Here is a 27,662-nt window from a genome sequence, read left to right as displayed (position 1 = left end):
AAAGAAGCTAAATAAGAAGGCGAACCCAAAGAAAAACATATAGTTACCCTCTTGGATATGGGAAGTAGACAAGATTGCCGAGCAAAAATTGTGATCTTGGGGGAGGGGTGGGATGGGGTAAGGGGAGATGGGGAGAGAAATGTGAGAAGGGGAGGATGGGGGGAACTTGGGGAATTGGGATGTTTGGGATAAAGGAAGGATGGATATGGGAACAGGGAAGCATATATCTTAATTAAGGGATCCAGCTTAGGGTAGGCAAGAGACCTGAACCTAGAGGGGCTCCCAGGTGCCCAGTGGGATGTCCCCAGTTAGTGCCTTGGGAGTTGATAAGGAACCTGAAATGGCTCTATCCTATAACCACACTGATGAATATCTTGCATATCACCATAGAACCTTCATCGGGCGATGGATGGAGATAGAGACAGAGACCCACATTGGAGCACCGGAATAAGTTCCCAAGGTCCCAATGCGGAGCAGAAGGAGGGAGAACATGAGCAAGGAAATCTGGACCATGAGGGGTGCACCCACCCACTGAGACAGAGGGACTGATCTATTGGGAGCTCACCAAGGCCAGCTGGACTGGAACTGAAAAAGCATGGGATAAAACTGGACTCTCTGAACAATGAGGACTGATGAGAAGCTAAAGACAATGGCACTGGGGTTTGATCCTACTTCATGTTCTGGCTTTGTGGGAGCCTAGCCTGTTTGGATGCTCACCTTCCTAGACCTAGATGGAGGGGGGAGGACCTTGGACTTCCCACAGGGCAGGGAACCCTGACTGCTCTTCAGACTGGAGAGGGATGGGGAAAGGAGTGGGGGGAGGGGGAGTGGTGTGGAAGGAAGGGGAGGGAAATGGGAGGCTGGGAGCTATAATGAAGATACAATAAATAAAACTCAGTAACCCAATTAGAAAATGAAAGAAAAAAGCTTTACAAGTAGAAGAAAGAATATAAGAATTGGAAAATGAAGTTGAAAATCTGACCATACCAACAAAGAATATGAAAAATTTAAAGAAACACATAAATGGAACATGCAGGAAGTATGGAACTCAATGAAAAGACCAAAATCTTCAAATTATGGCCACAAGTGAAGAATCCCAAATCAGTAGCATAGACCAGATCTTCAACAAGACCATAGAAAAAATAAATAAATAAAAATGAAAGCTAGACCAGATTAAGGAAAGCCAAACCCATTCAGATACAAAAAGCACACAGAATACCAAACAGATACGGCTATAAAATGGCATATTTTCATTAAAACATGAAATATATTGAACAAAGTCAGAGTTTTAAAAGCTGCTAGACATTATACAAGTCACAGACATGCCTTAAATCCTAGCATCAAGAAAGCAGAGGTAAAAGGATCTCAGTTCAAATAAATGTAGTCTGGTCAATAAAGCTAGTTTTAGGACTGCCAAGGTTTCATAGTGAGACCCCACTGAAAACAAACAAAACCAAAACAACAAAGCCAAAAAAATTCTACAAGTCACATGTACAAGAACATCTATTAGAAGAACAGCTACTTTCTCAGTAGAAACTCTCCAATCAGGAAACCCTACAGTAATATTCTCCAAATCTTAAAAGATTGGTTTTAAGACTAAGTTCCAAGTATGAGACCAAATACACTGAACAAAAGAAGACTTGTTACACTAGTTACCTAACTAGTTACTATCACACTCCTCAGAGTGTGTATCTCACAGAGAAGCTACATAGATTGTTACATAAAACTACTCACTATTCACACAGCTAGCCTCATCTCTCCCCATTGTCTACTATTTTATACGTATCTATAACCTCATCTCCCCCCATTATCTACTATCCTATACCTATTCAATCCCCTTTAACTTCTTACCTTTGAGTTAGAATGATAGAGGTTAAATAAACAAGAGATTGCAGTCCTCATTATAAACCTTTATCCTAATCCCCAAATTAGCTGCCTCTCCCTCTGTATGCATCACCACTGCATTGCACTTACTACATCCTCCTTGCTCTCGTACACTTGATATTTATTCAACATCAACATACTCACCATCTGCCCATTCAAGTCCCATTCTTTCTCATACTTACTTATTTGCTTACTATCTACTTTCCATTCCATGCTCATTAACTATTGTCAGACTCATCCACTGAGTACCTGTTCCTACTCTACCCACTCATTATCATCTTGACCCCACCTCCATTCATTGCCAACTCCCACTGGTTCATTCACTATGTCTGTCCCAGTCACATCGACTATCTACTCCCCTCTCTATGTCTTTTCATAACTTATCCTAATTTTCTTGTGGATAATTATTATTTATTCAATCATTTTTGTGTTTGCTCATTTATAAATGTACATAGCTGTCTGTGCACCGTATATAACCACTTAACAAGAGGTTATAAATGAGAAATTCAACCTTCTTACCATCCAGTATCTTAAACTAGAATCCTCATTTTATACAGACTCATTTAACAGATCTTTGTGCATCTTCATAGACTTTCAAACCCTGGAGGTTGGAGAATGTCACATCACTCAGGAGTTTCTCTGTCTCTTTTCTCATCTCCTCTGTGAATCCATGAACACAGCTGGCATGATTTTCTGGAAATTCACATATGATCATTTTCTGGCCACAAGATATCAATAGGAAGGCACTGTAATAAGGCTTATGGAAATTGGTTAGTTTATTATTTATTACAGTGTTTTAAAAACAAACAAATAAAGGCACTTTATATCATCTAGAACCTAAAGATTATGTTTATGGAATCAAAATCTAGAAGAAGGGTGCCATGTTCCTTAGACAATCAAGAGATCTTTACAATTCAACTTTATTCAAGAAAATTTGAATGTTAGCAATTTAAATCAAAAGTGTAACACAAAAGCTGAGTCCTCAAGTTAAAGAAATGTGGTCTTCTTTGTGAGTACTTACATAGCACAGTGGACACCCCAAGTTTGACAAATCAAGTCAGGGTTCTTACCCTGCAGCTGTTTGGAAATCTCATTAGTGTCCGGTAGTTTTGAGATCCAGTGCTTCATTCATCGACTTGTAATTCATGAGCAACACATCTGCTCTGTGGTTTTGCTTTTGAGGCAAAAGCATTGTCACTCCAGGTGTTTCATAGCTCTGCAACTACATATCCACTCAGCAATAGTGAATGAAAGCAGAAATTAAAATCTTTTTTGAACGGTGATATTGCAAAAGTTCTACTGCACACAAATTCACATTGCTTATTATTTTTTCTTATATAACAAAATATGCCATTATGTAAGTTTTTGGAAACAAATGCTTCCAAATCACATGATTTCCTTTGGATTCTTTAAAATTCATCATTAGAGTAATAATGTTTTTCACTGACAAGGTAGTAAGAACAATGCTAAATGCATTATGTACCTTAGAAAGTTAGAAACTATTTACTGGAGTATAAAATGATTGTTTTAGTACTCTTGGGACTAGGGGTTTTGTTAGAACCTTAGATTTTAATGATAGAACTAGATCATTGGTTTCTCATTTTCTGCACATTGTCTTCTGTCTGCAACTTTTCCCCTAACCTAAGCATCGTTGTGATGAAGCTCATTTTACAACGTGAAATAAGCAGAAATACAACAGAGGTCTCTCGTTGACTCATAGGATGGGACCTTTATATTTTGACTATAATCTTGCTGGCTCTAGGTAATCTACATATCTTTTTATGAAGCATTGTTTATTTCTTATCCCATTAGCTCAATGATTATATTAGATCCTAATTTCATTTTAATCTTATGACCAGACTTGAATATTAGTTTACCCACTTAGTAATCAGTTTCCTATTGGAATAGCATGAGGAGAATGCCCTCTAGCTTGCCTAGCCCCCAAATCCAGTCCTCTTCCACGAGCTCACCCTTCACCCCATAGGCTATGTTGTACCATCCCCCAAATCATGCTGACTATTTGCCTGTGCTTTCCAGTTAGTTGTGACTCCTTGAGTCTGCATTTGTTCTTAGCTTGCCTACTTGACTTTGTTCTATTTCAATGGTCATTAAACTTTAATAGATTTAAAATCTCCTACAGAACTTTTATGCACAATACATACATGTCACATGCACACTGTTTATATGTATGGAGATTAATATACTTGGGCTCTCAATACTCCTCATGAGAACCATAGATTAACAAAAACACCAGTACCAAGCACAGAACATCCTAGAGACTCCAAAATGGTACTCCAGTATAGATTATCAGTGTAGCCTTTGGTTGTCTCTCAGTTGTTGAGGGTGGGCCACTATGACATTGTGTACACTGAGGATACAGAACTTGGGTTTATTCAACTAGATCTGACCTGAAAGCATCTCTTCTATGGTCCAACTTCCATGATTTCAGAAGATACTGTGCAAGCTGCTAAGGGAGTAAGGCAATTAAACTCCTACCCAGTTACAATACCAATGAACCTTTACAAACATCAACATGGCAAAATATACATATTGGTATAATAAGTGATACTCACATGTTGGTGGTAACAGCTGTGCAATTGATCTTAAAGCCTACTCAATGGGAGGGTTACCATGCCTGGTACTGGAAACTTCACTAGATTTCTAGAGATAGTGAGCTCTGAATATTAGAAAAGAATCTACCACTACCACTTTACTAGGACAGCATAATTTTATATTGCATTCTAAATCTTACCCTTATACTTGCAGATTAGTGTAGCTGCTATCCCTTACCAAGAAGTCTGTCTTTACTGCAAATGGAGATTATTATATTAAGTATATAATTAAAGCAGAGTAGACATAATGTAGAAATCAATAGATTGTGGTCACCCCAGACTCAGTGAGGATATTTACATCACTGCTCCTGAATCTATGGCTCAGGGAACATTTCTGAAGAGAGGCTGGAAAAATTGTAAAAGCCAGAATACAAGGAAGTCTGCTATAAAACAGTCTCTCAGAAATGAATGCATAAACAATATTGGAAAATGACAATATTGGTAGACATGGAAATGTAGGAAGGAGAAAATTTCATGGGATCCCATACCTAGACAAAGAACCACATACACATGGCAGGAGCAGAATTATTCTCTTCAAGGTATAAGCCCCCTTTTTTGTCTAAAGCAGCATGGTCAGTCTTGAAACTATATGCAAACCAACAACCAAACAGATTCAGTAGGTTACACACACATGCATGTACACATGCACACAGACACATGTTACAATGATGAAGAAAAAGATGCTATCATTTGAAAGTGGGTGGGAGACATGGGAGGAGTTAAAGGGCAGGTAGCTGGGAGGGACTGAAAGGCGGCAAGGAACAGGAGAAAGTGATTTGCCTTTTTAAAATTAAAAACATAGTTAAAATAATTAGACAGTTTATATATTTGAACTATATATATGCTCAACTAATGTGTTTCATATTTGTATATACAAATCAGGCTAATTAATAAGTCTACCAGTGTCTGTGATTGTGCTCTGTGTGTGTGTGTGTGTCTGTCTGTGTGTGTGTTTCAAACGCAAGACCTATTTCTCAGCAATTTTCAAGTATATAATACAGTGCTATTATCTATAGTCACCATATTGTTGATTAGATATCCAGGGTATTCATTTTATAACTAAGTGCTTGTGTCTTGATCCCATCTCCGGTTTTCTGGGCCCCATCCCCAGAGACTGATTGAACAGATCATGGAAGGCCTACAGATTTACATTTCTAACAAGACTGGGGTGAAACAGAATGTCCTTGTTCCTGTGACATGTCTTGAGAATGGACGGATTAAATACTATCTGGAGAAAGATATAAAATGCATTTTCTTTTGCAACTTCCTCCAGCCTATTACGTCTCTTCTTCCTGTTCAGCAAATAAGAACTTGCCTAGAAGAAAGAGGACAGTGGACTCAAGTGTAAGGTCTCGGCTGCTCACCCAGTGCCAATGAGGGTCTTTGGTGAGGTCCTTTACTTCGCATACCATAAAGGTTTTTGCAAATGTAACTTTTTGTACACTCTCCAAATTCCAAACATATTATTACTGATTTTCTTCTCTTTTCTTCTCATTACAGTTTTCCTAAAGTTAACTGTACATGTTGAACAAAATACAGGAATTTGTCCCTAGTAACTTCAATTCTAAGGTGTTCTTGATAGCCTTAGTGGATTGAATTTGAATCTACTAAAATTTATATAAACAAGTCTCTTGACGCCTCCTCTAAATTTGAATGGCTGGGTATGAATAAGATAGGGAAGAAGCTATCATAAAACTAACATTTTTATGCACTAAACCCCTCTGTTATTTTACTGTAAATATTGTGAGCTATGGGGAAATTTAACCAGAACCTGAACAGAAATGGAAGACAGGAAATGGTTATGGGATTTGCTGAGGTAGGCTTCTTCCCAAGGGCAGATAAATAGGGATTTTGATGATTTGAGATTTTTCTTTCATGGTTCATATGGTGGGGGACATATATATATAGAACAACTGAAATAAGGTTTAAAATTAGAAAAGGGGGTTGGCTTATTCACTGATTCATGTTTTTGATGCTAAAGAACAAAAATTTCTAGGCCAAAAAGGAAATTAAAAAAAAATAATTATGGCTTACTCATAAAATGAAATTAATGAGGAGGCTATTTAAATATTGATGGGATTTAGTCGAACTCTGAAGCCTAATCCTTTTGTTTCGGGGTAAAATAAATGAGCCAAGCAATCAACTCAACAAGTTATACAGTCGAATTCCTGTCGCGAAGGAGCCCAAGTGCATTCTCTGTGGATCCCTTGTCCTCACCCCAGAGGGTAAGAGCTGAAATGCAAACTGATGATGCAAACGGGAATGGTGGTAATAGCCATTTGGGCTGTGGACTCTGCCAGTCAAAACTGGTTTGAATCAACTGAGAAAGAGCTTCCATGTTCATGAAAAGGAAGAGAAAATTATTATCTGTGTAATGGTCCTATAGGAAGGGTTTGGACTTGTGTGGATGCTTCACAGAGGAATGTGCTTATGACCATACCTGAACCAAGCTGTTTTTAAGTTCTTACCTGAGAGACCAAGTAGAGGTACATGTAAAATCTCAGAGGCATTTCCAAATACTGCAGAACATACCTTAGTATGTGCTATCCCAAGACCAGGGAGGAGCAGGCCAGTTCATTACAGCCCTTGTATTTCAAAACACATGGTTCCTATGAACCCCTGTGACAACATGCACCATGGACATCATCACAACCCCCAGCTGCAGCAGGACCATGGATCCAGACATGTCCCTCAGCAGCAGCTTAGGCCTGGATATCACCATGATCCTGGTGACAGTATAGGCCAGCTAGATTCAGTATGGCCCCACGGCAGCAGGCCCTCAGGCACAAACATTGTCTCAGGCAGCTGTCTAGACCTCCAGCATATACACACCCCTTGATGGTAACAAGAGCCATGGACATCGGCCATCAACCCAGTCACTGACTGATGCTAGGATGAGGACCCAGACATGGCCCTAACCAGCAGCCCAGGCCCAGAAAACACCTTGGTCCCATGTGGCCCTCTGTCATCAACATGGTCCCAGGTGGTACCTAGCAATTTGGAATGCCTTTTTGTACACTGTAAATATGTGTTGTTTTTATTGGTTGATGAATAAAAATGCTTTGTCCTATGGCATGGCAGAATATAGCTAGATGGGAAATCCAAGCAGTGATGCAGGGGAAGAAGGGCGGGGTCAAGAGATGCCAGCAGCCACCGAAGGAGAAACATGCCAGAGTATCACTGGTAAGTATCATGGGTCACATGATGATACACGGGTTAATAGAACTGGGTTAATTTAAGATGAAAGAGCTATTCAGTGCTAAGTCTGAGCCATTGGCCAAACAATTATAATTAATATTAGGCCTCTAAGTGATTATATTATAAGCAGCTACAGGACCACAAAGGACAAAAATAAAAGCCTTTGGCTACAGTTCAGACCCCTGGCATCAGCATAGCCTTCGGTGGCATCAAGAACCACAGACCCTGGCTGTGGTAGGGCCATGGACCTAGTTATGGCCCTAGGTAGTAGCCTGAGCATGGACGACACCCTGGTCCCAGCTTTGACAGCATTGGCCACTCATACTGGTGTGCCCCCTATTTTGGCATGGTCCTTGGGTGCCAACATGGCCACAGGTTTCAGCCTAGACCCTAGACATTTTTGTGGCCTTTGGTGGTAACATGAGCTACAGACCCTGCCTATGCGAGGGCCACAGACATGGTCACTGGAGCCTGGGGTCGGATGTTACCATGATCCCAAGTGGTAATGCAAGGCCACCAAAATTGGCATGACTCTAGTATTAGCGTGGCTCTCAGATACCTGGTTCCAGGCGGTGGCCCAGAAAGCCTGGCATCAATATGGCCTTTGATAGTATCAGAGCCACAGAGCCATATCAACCCAGAGCCACATGTGAGTTCCAGATACAGCCTTGACCCAGAGATCACTATGACACCTTATGACAGTACAGGCAACTCATATTTGTATGGCCCTGGCTACAGCATGACTCTTAGGTCCTCGCCTAGTCTCAGGTGACCGCCCAGACCACAGGCATTTGCACAGGTGGTATCAGGAGTCATGGCCCCACACAGGAGATGATCATTGTCCTAGGTAGCAGCACAGGACATTCAGATCACTGTGGCTTCAGTGGCAGTGTGGCCCTTGAGCACCAACATGGACTCAGGTGTCTGGCCAGACCTAGTCATCCAAATGGCCTTCAGTTGTTAATAAAGCCATGGATAGTAATAAATATCCTGGCTGCTGAGGGGCCCTGGACTCAGACATGGCCCCTGGTAGCAGCTTATTCCCTGGTATGATGGCAGCACAGGTCACTCAGATCAACATGGCCCCAGTGATGGCATAACCCTTGGACACCAAAATGGCCACAGATGGCAGTCCAGATCCCGGGTATCTCTATGGCCTTGGTGGCAACATGGATCATGGACATCAACACAGACCCTGGTTGCAGTAGGACCATGGACACTGAAATAGCCCTAGGCAGCATCCCAAACATCACCCTGATCTCTGGTGGCAAGCAGGCCACCATCAGCCCATTCTTCGCTGTCTTCTCTTTTTCATATCTGACTCTTACCACAGCACAGGAATCATGTGGCCTCTCTTTCTCTCCTGTTTCTCCAACATATACTTGCTTATCATAGTGGCACCCACTTGCCCTGCCATGTAGGCCCCAAGCTGCCCCGTGGATGTCTTATCCACCTGAGTTGCATAGCGTTAGGTGGGCCCTTGGTTCTGATTTAGGAAATTTCATCTGTATATGAAATAGGCCCAACTAAAAGGATGGCAAAATTTCAAGTTAGTTGGTCCCTTATTTCCATTTTAAAACAGTTTTAGGAAAGAAAACCCCCTTTCTCCTTAAAAACAAACATACCTTTTATGTTTCTGAGGTTAACAAAAAGTCCCATGGGAACTTCAAGATACAAAATGTGTTTCCAATCAGCTCCTGGACTGTGCAGTCTCAACCCGTAGCTGATGTTCCTAAATACTTTCAAAAATCTAACAACTGACCATTTCACATTTGAGACATAGGGAAGGGGTGTTGACAGGGGCATCTCATGAGGTCTGATCAAAACTAGATCTGCTCTTTTGAACATTGAGTAGCAATGTTTGATGGTGACTAACTGTATGACTTCCCTGTATTTTGGGGTATCTTCCTGGACAGATGTTTGCTTTCCTGCAGTTGTGTCTCCCCATCTGGCTTCTGGCTTTAAAACTAGACTCAGTGTTCAACATTAGCTTCTGGCTCTGAGCTCCCATGACTCACCTTAGGGGTCTTCAGTCAGCACCAACCATTGCCTGATCTCAGAGCACAGCCCACACTCAGCCCCTTGGTAAAATTTAGGTATCCTTTGGTTTTGATGAAGTCCCCTGGCATTGCGTCATGCTGTTGTGTGTCTCCCCATTATTCTGTCAGGAGCTAGCATTTGTCATATAAGCAGAAACTGGCACACCTTGTCTCCCAGACTTAGCTCACTTACTAAGCTACCCACTTATATTCAGTTAGAACTGAATATTAGGAAGGGGGCTACTTCACCCCTGTGTCATACTGGGTACTTGTGAAACATACAACAAACAGCTTTCTGCTTCTTGTGTGACAAAAGAAAGGCTTTTAAACCATTATTAACTTGTTTCGTGTTACAGCACAATCACCTTACAGGACTGTGTGTCTTACACCAATCTTTGTACCTTCGCAATTTGATATATCTCTGAATACCCTGGAATTTGTAATCTATCGTTATATACCTCAGAATATTCTGTTAGACTAACAGAGTTATCATTGTAGATAAATTAGATATTTAGTTTTTTTTAAAAAAAAAACTTAGAATGGACAACTGGTGAGGTATAGTGAGATATGTTTCAGAAGAAAAATGAACTTTAAGGAAAGTGTCAATGTGTCTAGAGATTAGCAATGAGATTAAATGTAACATTAACTTTTCATAGTTTTTGTTTTGTGAAAGTCATGCAGGCATAAAATATAAAGAAGGAGAAAAATGACTTTTATTTTTTATTTTTATCAAGTTTCTAATTATTTATCTTTTAATGCCTTATCTCATCATTATCTTTGTTTTTGAATAACAAGTATTATGTGTATTAATTGAACCCAGTGTGGTATTTTTCTTTTTTTAAAAAAATAGATGAGCTAAGGTTTACTTATTTTCTTAACATTTAAAAATGTTTCATTCACTTTAGCAACATGATGACAGTTGAAGTTTCTGTTAAAATCCAGAATTGGAACAGAGCAGTTGAAAACTCCCAGCCCCACTCCTGAGGTGCAGGGACGAAGTAGAGTCAGGTCTTCATCTTGCACGAGGCTCCTCCATTCAACTGACATGACCATGAGAGAGGAACATCTTGGCCTCTGCTGCATGAGGAGATAACTCAATTGCTTGCACAATCTTGCAAGAGCTAGATTGTGCTGGGGACAGGTGTCCTATAAGTCAGTCATCAGGAAGGTCAGTTAGTTTCTCTCCAACAGATGGCTCAGCACCTTCTCAGTGGGACTCTTCCTGTACAGGAGAACAGCCAGAGAAGAAGCTGGTATTGCTGGCGAGAGCTCGCTTCTTCTTCTTTCTTGTGGCCTTATTTTCTTGTGATCCTGAAGGTCTCAGTTCTGGGTGCTCAGAGGAAGGAACAAAAGCAGGCCTGCCCAGCAGCACCTGATCTGCATCATATAGCTCTTTTAGGATCTTGCTACTGGGAGTTGTACAGACAGGGTTGAAGAAGCTTGATCCCGAGGTCACCTCTGTAGGGTCTTCCAGTTTAAAGGAACTTTCAGAATCCTGGGTTGGCTCAGTAGCATCTAAGTTATCCTGGCTCTGCTGTCGGTTCCGACACTTTGTGGGGTCACAGCTGCACAACACATTACAGTCTGACCTTTGCTTTCTACATCTGCATTGCTTGTTCCCACACCAGCCTTTGCAGGAACACCCTTGGGTGTTCTTCCTGGATACCTTGACTAATTTTGTTGATATCCACTCCTCATCAGCACAATCATCACTGTCCTTCTCCTGCTCGGTGGCAGAATGCTCTGAATAAGATTGTAGCTCCTCAATATCCAAGCTTTCCTCTGGGCGTTTGTCTTTAATTCGGCAAGGTTTGGGCTTAGGAGGAATATATTCAAAGGAAGAGTCTGGAGACTGACGGATACTTTTCATAAGATGGGGTTTCTGTTTGCTGGCTACTTGGAGGAGGGTCAGTTTCTGCTTGATGGCGTTGTTTTCTTGGAGAAGCTGCTGATTTTGCTCATATACTTCTTGCATCTTCCTAAGCTCGTCATCCTGCCATTTCAGGGTATTGAGCAGCTGCTGTTCCTTTTCACTAGCCGGCTCCTCCAGCTGCTTCGCCGCCATTTGGCATTGCTGCAGCTGGCTGAGAAGATACAGCACCTTTTCTTGGTTCTGTTGCTCCACTTTGATCAGCTCAGCTTTTAACTCTGTCTCCATTTCAGTAAGATGATTCCGCTCTTCAAACAGCATCCTCTGCATGTCAGTACAGTTGGCCTGGCTCTCCTTCAGGCTGCTCTCAACCTTACTCACCTGGATTTTGGAGGAGACTAGCTCTCCAATTAAATATCTTATGGCACATTTGGCTTCAGGAATTGTGGCAATATTCTCCCAGCGTTTTTTCGGCCTATCTTCACTTTCAGCATCCAGGAGCTTTTGCTGGAGGTCTGCAATCTGAGCATTCCTGAGCTCCAGTTCAGTCTCCTGGCTTTCAATCTTCTTTGCAATACAATCTTCTCCTTCTGAATCTTGACGACGCAGTTCATCACGTGAGAATGTGCGCCTTCGGAGTTTAGGAGGTGGATTCTCTTCAGATTGTTTTTTTTCTTTGAGCTGTGCCACATCCTGAGCAAGGATCTTTCTATCTTCAAGAAGGTCATTCAGATGCCATTTGGCTTCCTCAGTACTGACCATAACTTCAATTTCATTTCCAAGCCAATTCTTCATTTGGGCGGCAGTGCCTTCCATTCCACGGCTTTGAGTCTCTTTCCGTTTATCTGCAACCTCCTTTTGCTTTAGGAGAGCATCCTTAAGACGTTTGTGGGCAGCTGCTGCCTCCTCAGTTTTACGTCTGAGCACTGTAGACTGTTTCTGGAAGTTCCTTTCAAGTTTGAGGAGCTCATATTGCCTCTTACGATCCCGTTCTTTTAACTGGATTACTTCTTTGTCTTTTTGTTGCTTCCACTGTCTAAACTTCTCAGCATCCTCCTTCATTTGACGCATTAATTGTACTCGCTGGATTTTCATTATCCGTATCTCCTGGTTCAGTTTGGAGACAGTATACTCAGTGGATTCCTTTAGCTTCAGAAGTTTGGACTGTTCATTCAGTTTCTTTTTCAAATCAGCTATTTGACCCTCTAGCTCTTGGAGACGTTTTCGGTGGCGCTCACTCAACTTGGCTTGGTTGACATCCTTCTTTGTTGATTGAAGTTCAAGAACCAATTCTTCCTTTTCCTTCTGTAGACTGAGGACTTCCGACTCTAGATTTTTAATGTTATCCTTGTACAGGAAGTGAATGGGCTGTAGTTGGCTACCATTCTGAGTCATCTTCTTAGCTAGTGCCTCTTTCAATGCAAGTTCTTTATTCAACTCAATCAGCTCCTTGGACATCTGAGCTTGACGAAGAGCATGTTGAGTGCTGAAAGCAGTAGAAGACCTGCTGTTATCTGGTCTGATTTCCACTTGAGCATCTGCTTCTACGGCAGCATCAATGGTTGCAGTCATGCAAGCAACAGCTTCATCAGACAGCTGAGCAATCACTTGTTGTAGGTTGCCTATTATCTCTATGTTTTCTTTTAATTCCTGGTCTTCCAATGTCTCTACCAGCTTTTGAAGATCCACTTTACAGGCTGCATGCTGCCTGAGTTGTTCTAGCTTGGCGTTCATTTTCTCATTCGCTTGCTCAGTCAAGATGATTCTCTCTAACATCTGGGCTGTCTGACCAGCTGCCTCACTCAGACCACGACTTAATTTTTCATTCTCTTCTACCAAAGACCGATTCTTCTCCATCAGGGACTGTAGATTTTCTGACGGTTCCACATTGATGCTTCCAGGCAAGGTACCTCCATGGGCTTGTAGCAACAAGACCTGCAGTTGTTGGACCTGCTGCTTAAGACGATTAAGCTCAGCTGCCTGGGGATCAATATTAACAATAGGTTTGTTCTTGATTTTTCTTGCTCTGTCAGCATAGCGAAGGGTATTTAATGTTTCCTCTAGATTAGAATCGGCAGGACTCACACAAGCTATCATAAGAGTATGGCTGTTGCCTCCTAGAGAATCTTGAAGCAGACGAGTCAGCTTGGAATCTCTGTAGGGCACAAAGCTACCCTTCTTGTCATCTCCAAGAGCACTGATTACATTTCCCAAGCACAGGAGGCCCCGGTTAATGTTAATACCCTCTCTCAGACGATCTCCCTCAGCCTTGGTTTTCTTCTGTCTCTCGGACCCAGCAAGGTCTACAAGATGCAGCTTGGAACGAAAACCGCTGTTTTTGTCATTTTTCTTTCTTTGTTCTATGGAGATCGTAAAGATGGCATGCGATCGAGATGACTGGGAATTCATAGCCGTGGAGGCCACAGTCCTGGAGTTGTTACCCTGCTCTAGACAGTCAACAGTGTCCGAGGCAACTAGCACGGTCTTCTCCGTGAGTCCCACAAGCTTTATGCCTTCCTTTGGATCCTCCCGGATATTTATTTGAGTTTTCTCGCGAGACGGACATAGAAGGTCCAAAATTTCTTCATTGTAAATCTCCAAGTAAGACACTTTCAGAGTAAATTCAAAGTCACCCTTTTTATTAATTTCTTTGAAGAGAAGCTGTATTACCCTGGGAATGACCCCAATCGTTGGTTCGTGTTCTTGCTCCGCAGTGTATACACCTCCCATCGAATAGGTTTTTCCAGAACCAGTCTGCCCATAGGCCAGGACAGTTGCATTGTATCCTTTAAATATGCCTTTTATGAGTGGAGCTACTGCTGTATTAAATACCTCTTCCTGCTCAGTAGAGGGGTCAAACACAAAATCGTAAGTAAACGATTTATCATTACCAACCACCACCTGAGGCTCTCCGGGCACAAAGGACAGGCACATCTGGCAGCCTTCACTGATCTCTTTGGAGACCAGGGGGCGACAACGCAGTGCGACCCTCACAGGAATTCCCTTCACCTCTTCTTTCATGGTAGCAGCTCAGCAGGCGACCGCGCGCCCTAGTGAAGCCGGCTCTCCGAGGGGGCTCCGGAGGCTGGCAGGAGTAAGAAAGCCCTGAGGCCCTAGGGGACCTGGGAATGGCGGGCAGCCTCCCTCCCAGCGAGATCGCCGCCTCCTGCCTCCCTTCACTCACACTCAGCCACTGCCTAATGGTCTGTCAGTCTCAACACTGCGGTCTCAAACTAAACATCCCTTTCCCGGATCTTCCCTAGCGCCCTGTTCCAACTGGAGGTTTAACCGCCAAGTTTCAAATTGAGCTCGGAGGCGCCAGCCAATCGCAGCGCAGACAGCCTGAGCCCACTGTAATAGCTGTTTTAATCGGAGTGAGATGGTATCTAGTAGTTTTGATTTGTGTTTTCCTGAAGGGAAATGATGACAAAGATTTTTTCATATGTTGCCAACCATTTGTATTTCTCCTTCAGATAGGTATACATTCAGGACATTGCAGACTCTTCAGTTTTTTCCAAGACGTGCCTTTAGTGCACATCCTAGTGAAATTCCCTACTCAAACACATGCACATAAGCATTCTCAGTGCAAGCCAGAGCCTCTCTCTACCACAACAGAAAGTGACCTGCTGACCTGACTGCCCTTGGGAATAACAAGATGCAGTCTTTCTGTCACCTCCCCTTACCTCTTTATTTCTATGTAAGTGCTCATTGCTCCCTGTCTGTCCCATGTTCCGTTATGAAGTGTCCCATGCTGTGACTGTGGCACTAGTCCATGCTTCCTTATTTTGAGAAATTTCCTGCTGTATGTATGTCTCCTTACGCATATATTGGTTTCTGACTAGTGGATATGTAAGTTCCTTCTGGTATGTGGTTATCAGCGCTCCTGTATGTGTCAAGCAAGGAACAGAGGTGCCCATTTCCTCTGTAGACTCCATGACATGGGAAAATGTTATGCTGTGCTTTTAGAAGAAACTGCCAAACAATCAATTTCCCAAAGCATTTGTACCATATTATACCCTGCATTGACTACTGGCCATTTCCTTCTCAATTCTCTACCTCGGCTGTAAAACGAAAATTACTTTCTAGGTTGGAGGCAGCAATGATAATATTATAGGAACTAATGAATTTTGGATTAGGGTTAAAATTACTCTAATATCTTTCAAAGTCATTAGACATATATATATGTGTGTGTGTGTGTGTGTGTGTGTGTGTGTGTGTATGTGTGTGCTATGACACAAATGACCTCTATGTCCTAGTTTTCAAACGATTCTAGGAAGCATCCACTATCCTACGATAATGTGCTTTGCTATCAATCACACCAGCTTTCAGCTGTCAATATTTGCTTTGAGTTGAATTACATCCTTTCCCAGAGACATTTCAGTTCTCTCCATTATGCTTGTGAATGTAACCTTATGGTTAGAAGGCTTCTGCTTTACCATTGACCACTAACATTCCTTAAAGCCTTCTCAGCAATTCCAGATTGTAGCCCCTCTCCTGGGATCCATAGTAGGGCCCACAGTCACACAGAAACCTTATGGAAGGTCGTGCTAGTTCAAGGAACTCCAGGTAAGACACGGCCCACAAAACCCTTTTAAGTCTGCCCAACAACCCCTGATTGCATAGCTCTCTATCCCCATTCCCCTCTCCTGGGTTCATATCCTGGTCTAAAACTTTAGACAAAGGCTTCTGCTTTACTAGGTATCTAGGAACTCCAGCATCAACAGCTGTACTGGAGACCAGGCTGGTCCTAGGGACCCCAGAGGATAGACCAGATCTAAGGGCCCCAGGCTAGAACCTCTCCCCTGAACTCCATATCCTGGTCTACAACGTTGGAAGAAGACTTTGGCTTTACCAGAGGCTAGGCCAGATCTAGGGATCCCTAACTCCCCAAACCCAAGAGGGGACAGCCTACAGGACCTAACAACATGATAGTCACCAGATCCCTTGGCCCTTTAGGCTGTAAGACCAGAGAAGAAAGAGAAACTAAGAAACAAAACACCCATCCAATGAAGACAAATGCAGGAATCAACCCCTAGACCTAAAATTTCCCCAAATCTAGATGCCTAAATAGCACTGTAAGAACATAATCAGTAACAGAAAAAATAATGTCATCACCAGAGTCCAGCTAGCCTACAACAACAAGACCTGAGCAATACAACACAGCTGAGACACAAGAAAATGGCCTTAAACATTGCTTTATGAAGATGATAGAGGTACTTAAAAACAATATGAGGAAATCCCTTATAGAAATTGAGGAAAAGACAAAAAATGGAAGAAATCAATAAATCCCTAAGAGAAAGTCAAGAAAAAAACAAACCAACAGATAAATGAACTATTCAAGACTTGGAAATAGAAAGAGAAGCAAGAAAGAAAACACAAATAGAGGGAATGCTGAAAATGGAAACTTTGGGTAAGTGGATTGGTACTAAAGAAAGATGCAAGGATTGCCATCAGAATGCAAGAGATAGAGGAGAGACTCTCAGATATTGAATGGTGTGGCAAATCCTTCTGTATAGGTGCTACTTTTATTGGCTAATGAATAAAAAAAATTGTCTTGGGCCTGTGCAGGGCAGAATAGACATAGGTAGAGAAAACTAAACTGAATGCTGGGAAAAAGAAGCTGGAGTCAGAAGATGCCATATAGTCATCTCCAGGGACAGATGAACCGGAATCTTGCCAGTAAGCCACAGCCATGTGGCAATAAATAGATTAGTAGAAATGGGTTAAATTAAGATATAAGAGCTAGTCAATAAGAATCTAGAGCTAATAGGCCAAGCAGTGATTTAATTAATATAGTTTCTGTGTGGTTATTTCTAGTCTGGGCAGCCAGGAACAAGCAAGCAGTTTCCTACAAAAATTGAAGACACGATAGAGGAAAAAGGATTCATCAGTCAAAGAAAATATTAAATCTAAATAAAATTCCTAACACAAATCATCCAGGAAATCTGAAACACAATGGAGAGACTATACATAAGAATAATAGGAAGAGAAGAAGGAGAAGAAACCCAACTCAAAAACCCAGAGAATATACTTAACAAAATCATAGAAGAAAACAATTACAGAATGGGAAAAAATCTTCACCAACTCCACATCTGATAGAGGTTGATTTAACAAAATATATAAAGAACACATGAAACTAGATATCCACCAAATAATCCAATTAAAAATGGGGTGCAGATCTAAAGAGAATTCTCAGTAGAATAATCTCAAGTGGCTGAAAACACTTAAAGAATTGTTCAACATCATTAACCATCAGAAAAATGTAAAACAAAACAATTCTGAGATCCTACCTTACACTTGTCAGAATGGCTAAGATCCAAAACAACAATGACAGCTTATGCTGGAGCAGATGTGGAACAAGGGGAACACTCCTCCATTGCTGGTCGGAGAGCAAACTTGAACAACCACTTTGGAAGTCGGTATGGTGGTTTCTCAGAAAACTGGGAATCAATCTACCACAAGAACCAGCTATACCACTCTATCATACCACAAGGACACTTGCTCAACTATGATCATAGCAGTTTTATTTATAATAGACAGAACTTGGAAACAACCTAGATGTCCTTCAAATGAGGAATGGATAAATAAAATGTGGTAATTTGCACAACTGAGTATCACTCAGCTGTTACAAACAAGGAAAACAGGAAATTTGAAGGCAAATAGATGGAACTAGAGAAAATCATTCTGTGTGAGGTAACCCAGACCCAGAAAGCCAATCATGGTATTTATTTACTCATAAATGAATATTATCTGTAAAATAAATGATAACCATGCTACAATCCACAGCCCCAGAGAGGTTAGGTAACAAGGAAGCTTTGTGGGGCAGGGAGACACCCAGATCTTTCTGAAAAGGGGAAATAGAAGAGATTTTGCAAATGAACTGAGGGATGGTGGCGATGGGAACTTGATTGCTCACGTTAGGGGCAATAAAGAATGTGAGTACTGAAAGAGACTACTGGAAAGGTGGGGGCATTCGGGGCTCAGGTGTGTACAGATTGGTGCCTAGCCCCGTCGTCATGATAGAAATAGATGCAGACCCATGGTGAAACATTAAACAGAGTTTGGGGAATTCTGCCGAAATGAAGGAAAAAGTAGGAGCCAGAGGGGTCAAGGACACCACAAGAAAACTCACAGAATCAATTAACCTGGGCTCATATGGGCTCACAGAGACTGAACCAACAACCAGGGAGCCTGCATGAACTGACCTAGGCATTCTGCACGTATGTTATAGTTATGTAGCTTGGTCCTCTTGTGGGTTTCCTAACAGTGGGAACCGGGGCTATTTCTGACTCTTTTGCTGACTTTTGGGACCCTACTCTTCATACCAGGTTACCTTGTCCAGTCTTAATGCATGGGGAAGTGCTTAATCTTACTGCAACTTAATATGCCATGTTGTGTTGATACTCATGGGAGACCAGTCCTTTCCTAAATGAAAAGGAGGAGGAGTGGATATAGGCAGTAGTGACAGAGTGCAGGTAGGGGGAGGGACTGGTAGGAGAGGAGGAAGGGGAAACTGCAACTGGGACACAAAACAAGCAAACAAATAAATTTATTAGAAAAAAACAAAAAAGAAGTTACCATTCATACAACTGTATAGATTATTATTCATCCATCTCTATGGATTGTAATTCATACAACTATGGATTACTATTCATACAACTATAGATTACTATTCATACAATAGCCTGCATAGCTTATTTTTTGTTTTACTAAATTCGTGTTGACATTAGTTTTTATATGAGAAATAATTTTCTTTATGTTTGTGCACTGTATCATGAGTGCCAGGCACACTAACATAAACCAACCTCCTAGCATGTGGGAGACTGAGTTGCAAGGATTACAAGTTTAATGACTGTGTGAAGTATTTAGTCAGAATCTACCTGAAGAAAAAAAATAATTATATATTTGCTCTTTGCTGAATTATCTAATTTCTTGTATAATTTCAAGGTTTCTAAATATAGCAAGATTTTCTTTATCCAAAGGTCAAGCAATATTATATTCATTTTTTTCATAATTTTTCTATTATCTTTACACTTTTCCTTATTAAAGTTATAATAACAAACAAGTAGATAACTTTCAAATTTTTCATAGCTTATGTATTATTTTATGCTACTTTACACATTAATATTATAAATATACAATATTTGCAAATAGCACAATTAAATAGATTTCACATTTCTAATTTTAATTTCTAACATAATAACAATGATAACTGAGTATTTTTAAAGGTTTTAAGTATAAAATAAATTGCCTTAAGCCTCCCTCTGTGTCAGTATACATATATCATTTACATTGATCTTTGGTGTCCACTAAAAAAATCTTAATTAGTAAAACTGATTTTAAAATTGATGCTTAAAACTTAAAATTTGCATGTTAATAGGATACCCTATGAGTTTTATAATTTTTGATTCTGGAAAAAGTATATTTATTTAAAATTCACAATATATAGAGACACGGAAAAAGGAAGGAAAACAGTGTGCTTAGACTAGATCTTAGCAAATTTAGCCTACTGATGTGCTCATATTTCTAACAGATGGCTTGAAGACTAAAACTTTACATATATTCAGCCCTCCCCTCTGCTCCTGGCAGTGACAAATGAGGGATCCCCTAGAGCCTGAGCAATTGGACCAAATTTCTGCCACCTTCTACTTTTTGTATCAACTGGCCTCTGGAATCTGAGATCTCTACTCAAACTTTTTCCATCACCTCACCTCACAGTCTGGATAGGTAATCAGTCCCCATACCCTAGCACCTACCAAATCACTGCTCTTCCCTGAGACTCTATGGTCCCATAGAAGGAACCCTGACCACGAGCTCTCACTCCAAGCTTCTGCCATCCACTAGCTCTCAGTGAAAATAGGTAAGTAATTACAAGACACTGAGCCTCCGGCCTATATTCTCGTTGTCCTCCTAGTTCCTGGCACTGACATGCAAACATACCCCAGAGCATAAGCCCCAAGTTCACACTTCCACTCAACCAGACTGCAAAGACAAGTATAGAAACCAAAATATAATGAAAATCCACAGCAACATGTTTCCTCTCAAAAATTACTAATCTTATAATAATGACCTCTAGTGAGGATGACCTGGAAGAACTTCTAGATGAGGAACACAAAGGAAAAAAAATACAATTATGTTAAAACAACTTAGAAGACATGAATTCACTCCTAGAGGACAAACGCAGAGAAATAGATAAAATAAGCAAGTTAATACAAAATATGAAAATAAAAAGAACTTACTTAAGAAAAGCCAATGTCCAATAAGCCAGAAAAATGCCCCAGTGGAAAGGCACACCAAAAGCATGAATCATGTTGAAAAGAGAATATCAGGGCTGAATGATAAGGTAGAGGTATAGATAACTCTGTAAAGGTACATTAATAAAAATCCATGAATGGAACATGGGAAAGTTCTGAGACAACACCGAAAGACCTAACTTTTTCAATTATGAGCATAGAAGAAAGAGAATACCAACACCATGTCAATGTTCTAGCGTTCATTTTTCATAAAATCATAAAGATAACACCCACACCTAGAGAAATCTATGTCTATCTATGCACACGGGGTCTACAGAACTCCAAGTAGACAGGGCCAGAAAACAACAACAAACCAATCTCCTTATGATATAGGTTTTATAGTTACAACATTAAAAAAAATCACAGAATAGGAGCTGAAGAGATGAATCAGTGGTTAATAGCACTTGGTGCTCTTCTAGAGGGCCTGGGTTCAATTCCCAGCACCCACATAGCAGTTCACAACTATCTGTAACTCTAGTTCTAGGGAATATGACGCCCTCACAAAGACATACAGGCAGGCAAAGCACCACTGCACATGAAGTGAAAATAAATAACTTAAAACGTAGAATAAAGAAGGGCTATTCAAACCTTCAAGAGAGAAAGAAGCCCCTTAGAAAGGTTGACCCATCATGGGATAACACCTTATTCCATGATAGAAACACTTAAAGTTAGATGAGTTTGGAAAGATATATTCCAAGTTCTGAAAGATAATTGTCACCTTATCCCATTATATCCAGACATTATTTGAAAAGGGAAAAGAAATAAAAACATTCCAGGACTAGAACAGATTAAAGGAATTTATAAATACTAAGCCAGCTGTATAGAGAATCCTGGAAAGAATTCTTATGTCTTAAGAGAAAGATAAACATAGTTAAAAGGCCCTGGGGAGATAAATAAAACATTAGGAAAGCTGACCAAAAGAAGTTGTCTTAGGTAGGGTTATCATTGCTGTGATGAAACACCATGACCAAAGACACTTGGGAGGAAAGGGTTTATTCAGTTTATACCTTCATATTATTGTTCATCATTGAAGGAAGTCAGGACAGGAACTCAAACTGGGCAGGCCCTGGAGGCTGAAAACAATACAGATACCATGGAGGAGTGCTACTTACTAGCTTGCTATCTATATCTTGTTCAGCCTGTTTTCTTATAGAACCCTGGGATAGCAACACCCACAATGGTCTGGGTCTTTCCTCATCAATCACTAATTTAAAAAAAATGCCTTACTGGCTTTTATACAACTGATCTTGTGTTTCCTCAATTGAGGTTTCCTCCTTTCAGATGACCTGAGCTTGTGTCATGTTGACATAAATATATCTAGCATGGAGGTCTAAAAATAACACCACAAATCAATAGAATGGTAGGAATTAATACATAACTTTCAAAAAATAAATTTGAATATCAATTGTTTCAATTATCTAATAACAAGACACAGAATTATAGATGGAATTAGAAAACGGAATCTATCATTTTGCTACTTGTAAAAAAAAACAAAGAACAGAACAAAATAAAACTAAAAACAACACATAACTCATCATCAATGGTATACATGATATATATAATGAAGAATATAGAAAGAAAAATTAAAACTTCGTAAAATTGAGAGCAAATAAAAGCATAACATGCAAAAAATCTTTAATACCAGGATTTGGGAGGCAGAGGCAGATAAATCTCTATGAGTTCAAGAGCAGCCTGGTCTACAAGATCTAATTCCAGGACAGGCTCCAAAGCTACAGAGAAACTCTGTCTCAAAAAAAAAAAAAATACTTTAAATGTAATACTTTAAAATAATTCATATTCTACAAAACAGGAAAGTCTAAGAGAAATGCACAAATTCCTAGATTCAAGCAAAATATAAAAGTAAAACCAATATGATATAATTAAATAGATCCATAACCAGAGATGGTATTGAAGTAGTAACAAAATCTCTCCCAAGTGAAAAGGCTCCTTTTCCCAAGGATGTACTGCAGAGCCCTAGCAGAACATCAAAGAAGAATTGGCACAAATTTTACTTGTTACTCCATCAAATAGAAAATAAAATAAGGCTTCCAAACTCACTTTATGACGTTAGTATTACAATGGTACTAAAACCAGATCAAGACATTGAAAAAAAATATAATTACAAGCCAATCTCCCTGATGGATAGATATGTGAAGTTTCTCAGTAAAATACTGGTAAACTGGATTCAGGTCCATCTATAAAAGATCACTAATGATGTGCTACATAAATGCTTTTTCCTGGATACGACATGACTGTTGTAGTCAGGAGCTCATAGCAGTGGGTTTATCTGTTTAAGATGTGCACATAGCATATCTTCTCATATCAGCAAAAGTCCCCCAGTAGAGATGGGGTAGTTGACAGCCAGGCATCACCACTTACTGAACTGGCAATGCATTGTTTCTGGGGGAGGGGAAATCTTCCATTTTTGAAGATGTCGCTACTGGTAGGTTTCCCAGGCTTCAGTAAAAGGCCCCACACCCATACACATATAAGCCAGACTAACTGGACTTAGTATGTTTTCAAAAAAGATTATAGAATTGAAGTTGGGGTGAAGGCCATGTTTGGAATGTATGGTAGGAGTTGGAGGAAATATGGAACATAGATATGATTAAACTTCATTATTTGTATATACGGAATGTTCAAAATAAAAACTACTGAATGCACATACACATACATACACAACTCAGAAGGATTAGGAGACATGGCTTGTTGGAGGAAGTTTGCCGCTTAAGGTGGGCTTGCAGGTGTCAGCAGCCCACCAGGCCCAGTAGCTCTCTCCTCCTCCTCCTGTGGATCTGAATGTAGAACCCTCAACTTTTCTGTACCATGTCTTCCTGTATGCCACCATGGTCCCCACCATGATGAAAATGGGATAAACCTCTGAAAGTGTAAGCAAGCTCCAATTAAGTGCTTTTATTATTTTATTTATTTATAACAATATTTTCTCATTTCACATGCCAATCCCAGTTCTCTCTCTTTGCCCTCCTCCCGTTCCCCCCAACTTCCACCCATCCCACCCACCGTCTACTCCTCAGAGAGGGTAAAGCTTCCCATTGGGAGTCAACAAAGTCTGGCACATCACTTTGAGGGAGGACCAATGACTTCCTCCATATATCTAGACTGATGAAAGTATACCTCCAAAGATAATTGGCTCCAAAAAGCCAGTTCAAGCACTAAGGATAAATCCTGGTCCCACTGCCAGTGGCCCTACCTACAGAAACCGTGACTTAAAATCGCCTGCCTCCCCTCGCCCCCCACTAAAAAAATTGTACCTAAATAATTTACACTGGAAGTACATCTCCTTGTTTTACTGCTGAAATTACTTACGGGGAGTAAAAGGACTTTAAGGCAGACCTATGATATAATGCTGTGCTCCTGTCCATTTACACTCAGCTTCTCGCTTGCTAACATTACATGGGGTCCATTGTCATTCAGACTGCAGTACCAACTGACCCCAAGATCTCCAAAAGGGAAGTCAGCAGTCTGTGGTGTCTCCCCTTCAGTCCTACTTAATGCTGAATGTGGTGAAAGCTTGTTTGCCTGTTACTTCGTAGGTACGTGTATCACCACAAAAACTCTGTACCATTGCATGCCTTCCCCTGACCCACACCTTCCCTAAAGAGCCAGCCTCAACTCCTCTAGCTCACGGTTTTCCCAACATTCCACGTTTTAAAGAGGTGTTGTCTGTCTCTTGATTTGTTAGTATTGGACTTACTGCATTGATTTCGCAGGTTGCTTTTCTACAACCAATTTGCTTAACATAGTTACATAATAATTTATGGCTAAATCAATATCTATATTTGTAATCCTATGAAAATATGGAGCCGCATGGTTAGTGTTTCCCATTTCTTATAAAATCTTAATTTGTTCTTGGTACTAATACTCATCACTCCTTACTTATTGATCTATTAGCTGATTGAGTTCCATATTTCTACATAATTGGCTCCCACTTCCTGCAGCATCTGTTTTCCTGGAATGTCAATAGCGTTTTCTATGTATTTAATAATATTAGTTGTGGGTTTAAGCAAACCCCTAAAAAGTTTTGTCTTTGTTTTTTCTTGTTGTGTAACAAGTTATCACTACACATTTATTTTGGTGCCCGCTGGACAGGGGGTCCTTTAACTTTTTGTTTTTCTTAATATCTTCTACTGTCCCGTCATCATTTTAAAATTATTAACCCATGTTTCCTTTTTCCAACTTATTCTTCTTTATACCGCAAATGGATATAATATATTCTGAGTATGGTTTCTCCTTCCCCATCTTCTCCTATGTCTTCCCCATCTTCCTACCCCTCCAACTCTATGCCTTCTTTCTCTCTTTAGAAAACAAATAGGCAAATTAAACAAAAAACAGAATTAAAAAGAAAAGCAAAATAACAAGAAGCACACATGCAAAAATACACAAATAAAACCAACAAGAATAGAAAATTAGAAGCCATAGTAAACAAACAAAATAAAGTATATTCTACGAAAACACTGTTTACTTGCTTTTGTGTTGCCCATTTACTGCCAGGCCTGGGGCCTACTCTTTTTCTTCTTCCTTTTCTTAAGTATAATGTTTTTTGTTCTTTAGGAAATTTACATCCTGCACCCTCAAGCCACTCATTTCCCAATCCCGCCATTTCTACCCTTCATCCTTGTAGTGCTCCCTAAAGAAAAACTTGAAATAATAAAAATAAAAATATTAATCAAAACCAAACAAATGGCAAAGCCCACTTTGCTCCTCCATTTTGCCCTCCTGTCCAGAACCTCTTCATTCACCTTAGTGGCCTTGGGGACTACCATATTAGGCAGTATATTCTTTGTCTAAACAGCTTTACTTGCAATTCTTCATTGTGCAGTGTATTGTTGGTCAGGTTCAAAGTTTCTGGCCTCTGGTATACCATCAATGCTGGGCCCTTACCAAATTGTCTATAGGGTACCCTGCTGTTGTCCTAAGTCATGGAGCTCCTGCAGCTATCTTTCCTCAGGGCATGTTTCTTCACATGTTCCAGCAGGTCATTGATGGGTAGATGCTGGGGAGTGCCAACTCAAAGTCCTGGATGTGTGCCTGGGTGGTAGCCCTGTTTTGTTAGAAGCTCTACCAATGCTTGGCATTTAATTTAAAGCCATGGTTCTCAGTCTTCCTAATGCTGTGACACTTTAATACAGTTCTCCATGCTGTGGTGATACCCAACCATATTATAATTGTAATTTTGATACTATTGTGAGTTGTTATGTATATATCTTTGTTTTATGATGTTCTTGGGTAAGCCTTGTGAAAGGATCACTGGATCCTGCAAAGGGGTCATTTCCTGCAGGTGGAAAACCACTGGTTTGAAGTTGTCATTATTAATTTTGATTTCACAGTGATGTGGCCAGCATTACTCAGCTGTGATTTCAATGACTCCTAGGTTCAAAGATTCCAAATCAGTAGTAGCCATCACATTCTTTCATCTTGAAAGCTCATTTCAGTATAATTTGATGAACAGTATGTTCTACCAATTTTTTTTTTTTAGGAAGTAAGATCTTATTTAGCTCCCATTTCTAGGCAATAGTGTATCCTGGTAGGAAGTCATAGCGTCAGGAACTTGAGAAAGTTGCTTACACTACAGCCTAGTCAAAAAATAGAGAGCTACAAATGCAGAGTAGCTGGTGTGTGACTCCCTTCTTCCATTTTTATATATTCCAGGGCCCCCTGCCCAGGAAATGGACCTGCCCACAATTAGATTGGCTTCCCCACATCAGTTAACACAATCAAGATAATACCCCATAGGCATACCCAGAAACATAACTATTAGGTTATTCTGGATATGATAGTGTTGATTGATAGTATATCGAGGATGGCCATACCCCTCTTCCTCAGTTCTGGTTGTTTAAAAGAAAAAATGGAGGGTGTCAGATGATGGGCATAAGTAGTCACACAGGACTTTTCCCTGCATTGTACTCAGGGGAGCACTATTGGGCTGGATTCCTAACATACTTTTACCTGAAAATCTTGAATGACTTATTGAACTGGAAACTTGCTGGCTTAACCTTCTTGGGGATTTTGCCAAAAGAATTAATTTCTAAAATATGGTCAACAAATATGGTGGCTGCTCCCTGAGAACAACTCTTCAGAAAGAAAAATATGTAAAATGTGCTTGTATATGTGGCAGAGAGGCAAAAGGAAAAATATATGGAACAGTTGTGATACTGTCGCAGAGGATATGGAGGGCAGACATGGACACCATATGGAGACAGTTGTGATGCTGTAGCAGGGGATATGGGGGGGGGGCAGACATGAATACCAATGGAGATAGTTGTGATACTGTGGCAGGGGATATGAAGGGTAGACATGGACATCATTATTGGACTGTGAGAATGCTTTCACATACATTCTCTGGAACTTTCCCCATCATCTCATTCTTCTTTGATAATTATGCACTTGAATAATTTGAATGTAGTTTTGCTAATTACTGTAGCATTAAAATGCAAAAAGTGTCCAAGTACCTCAGGCAATCATGATGGTGTTCATGAAATTTAGTCTTAGCCAGAATATTTTTTCTACAACATGGAATGCTCCTGGCTCATTTCTTTTTTATGATCAAAGATTATAATTATTACATTACCTCATCTTCAATCTTTTTTTTCCTTTACTTACATTTTCTTTGTTAAAAATGGCTCCATGAACCACTCATTATATAGATTCGGTTTCATTGACAATGCACATTAACCATAGAATGAACACTCCCAGGTGTAATTATTCTATATGCTTCAAATTTCTTTTCTAACATTTAATTCATCTA

General features: G+C 40.4%; 2 protein-coding genes across 3 annotated transcripts in view; one reads left to right on the top strand and one right to left on the bottom strand.

Annotated features, from left to right (window-relative positions):
* Positions 1-27,662, top strand: part of Sec61g (SEC61 translocon subunit gamma) — an 86,637-nt gene that overhangs the window by 33,065 nt on the left and 25,910 nt on the right. Inside the window, exon 4 of one of the 2 annotated variants that reach the window (XM_050141277.1) lies at positions 391-767. The exons of the other annotated variant lie outside the window; for it this stretch is intronic. Within the exon in view, the coding sequence (XP_049997234.1) occupies positions 391-451 (61 nt within the window). The 3' untranslated portion in view covers positions 452-767. Of the gene's footprint in view, positions 1-390; positions 768-27,662 lie in introns of those variants that run through there. 2 annotated transcript variants of the gene reach the window in all.
* LOC126500933 (chromosome-associated kinesin KIF4-like) lies at positions 10,941-14,624 on the bottom strand. Its single transcript, XM_050141263.1, has one exon. The coding sequence runs from the start codon at positions 14,622-14,624 to the stop codon at positions 10,941-10,943; it is 3,684 nt and encodes a 1,227-aa protein (XP_049997220.1).

This window comes from Alexandromys fortis, unplaced genomic scaffold (assembly GCF_014885135.2).
Source record: "Alexandromys fortis isolate MF-2015 unplaced genomic scaffold, M_Fortis_MF-2015_v1.1 scaffold_7, whole genome shotgun sequence".
Lineage (NCBI taxonomy): Eukaryota > Metazoa > Chordata > Mammalia > Rodentia > Cricetidae > Alexandromys > Alexandromys fortis.
Note: the sequence above shows the minus strand (reverse complement) of the source record. Positions and strands in the feature narration are given on the sequence as shown.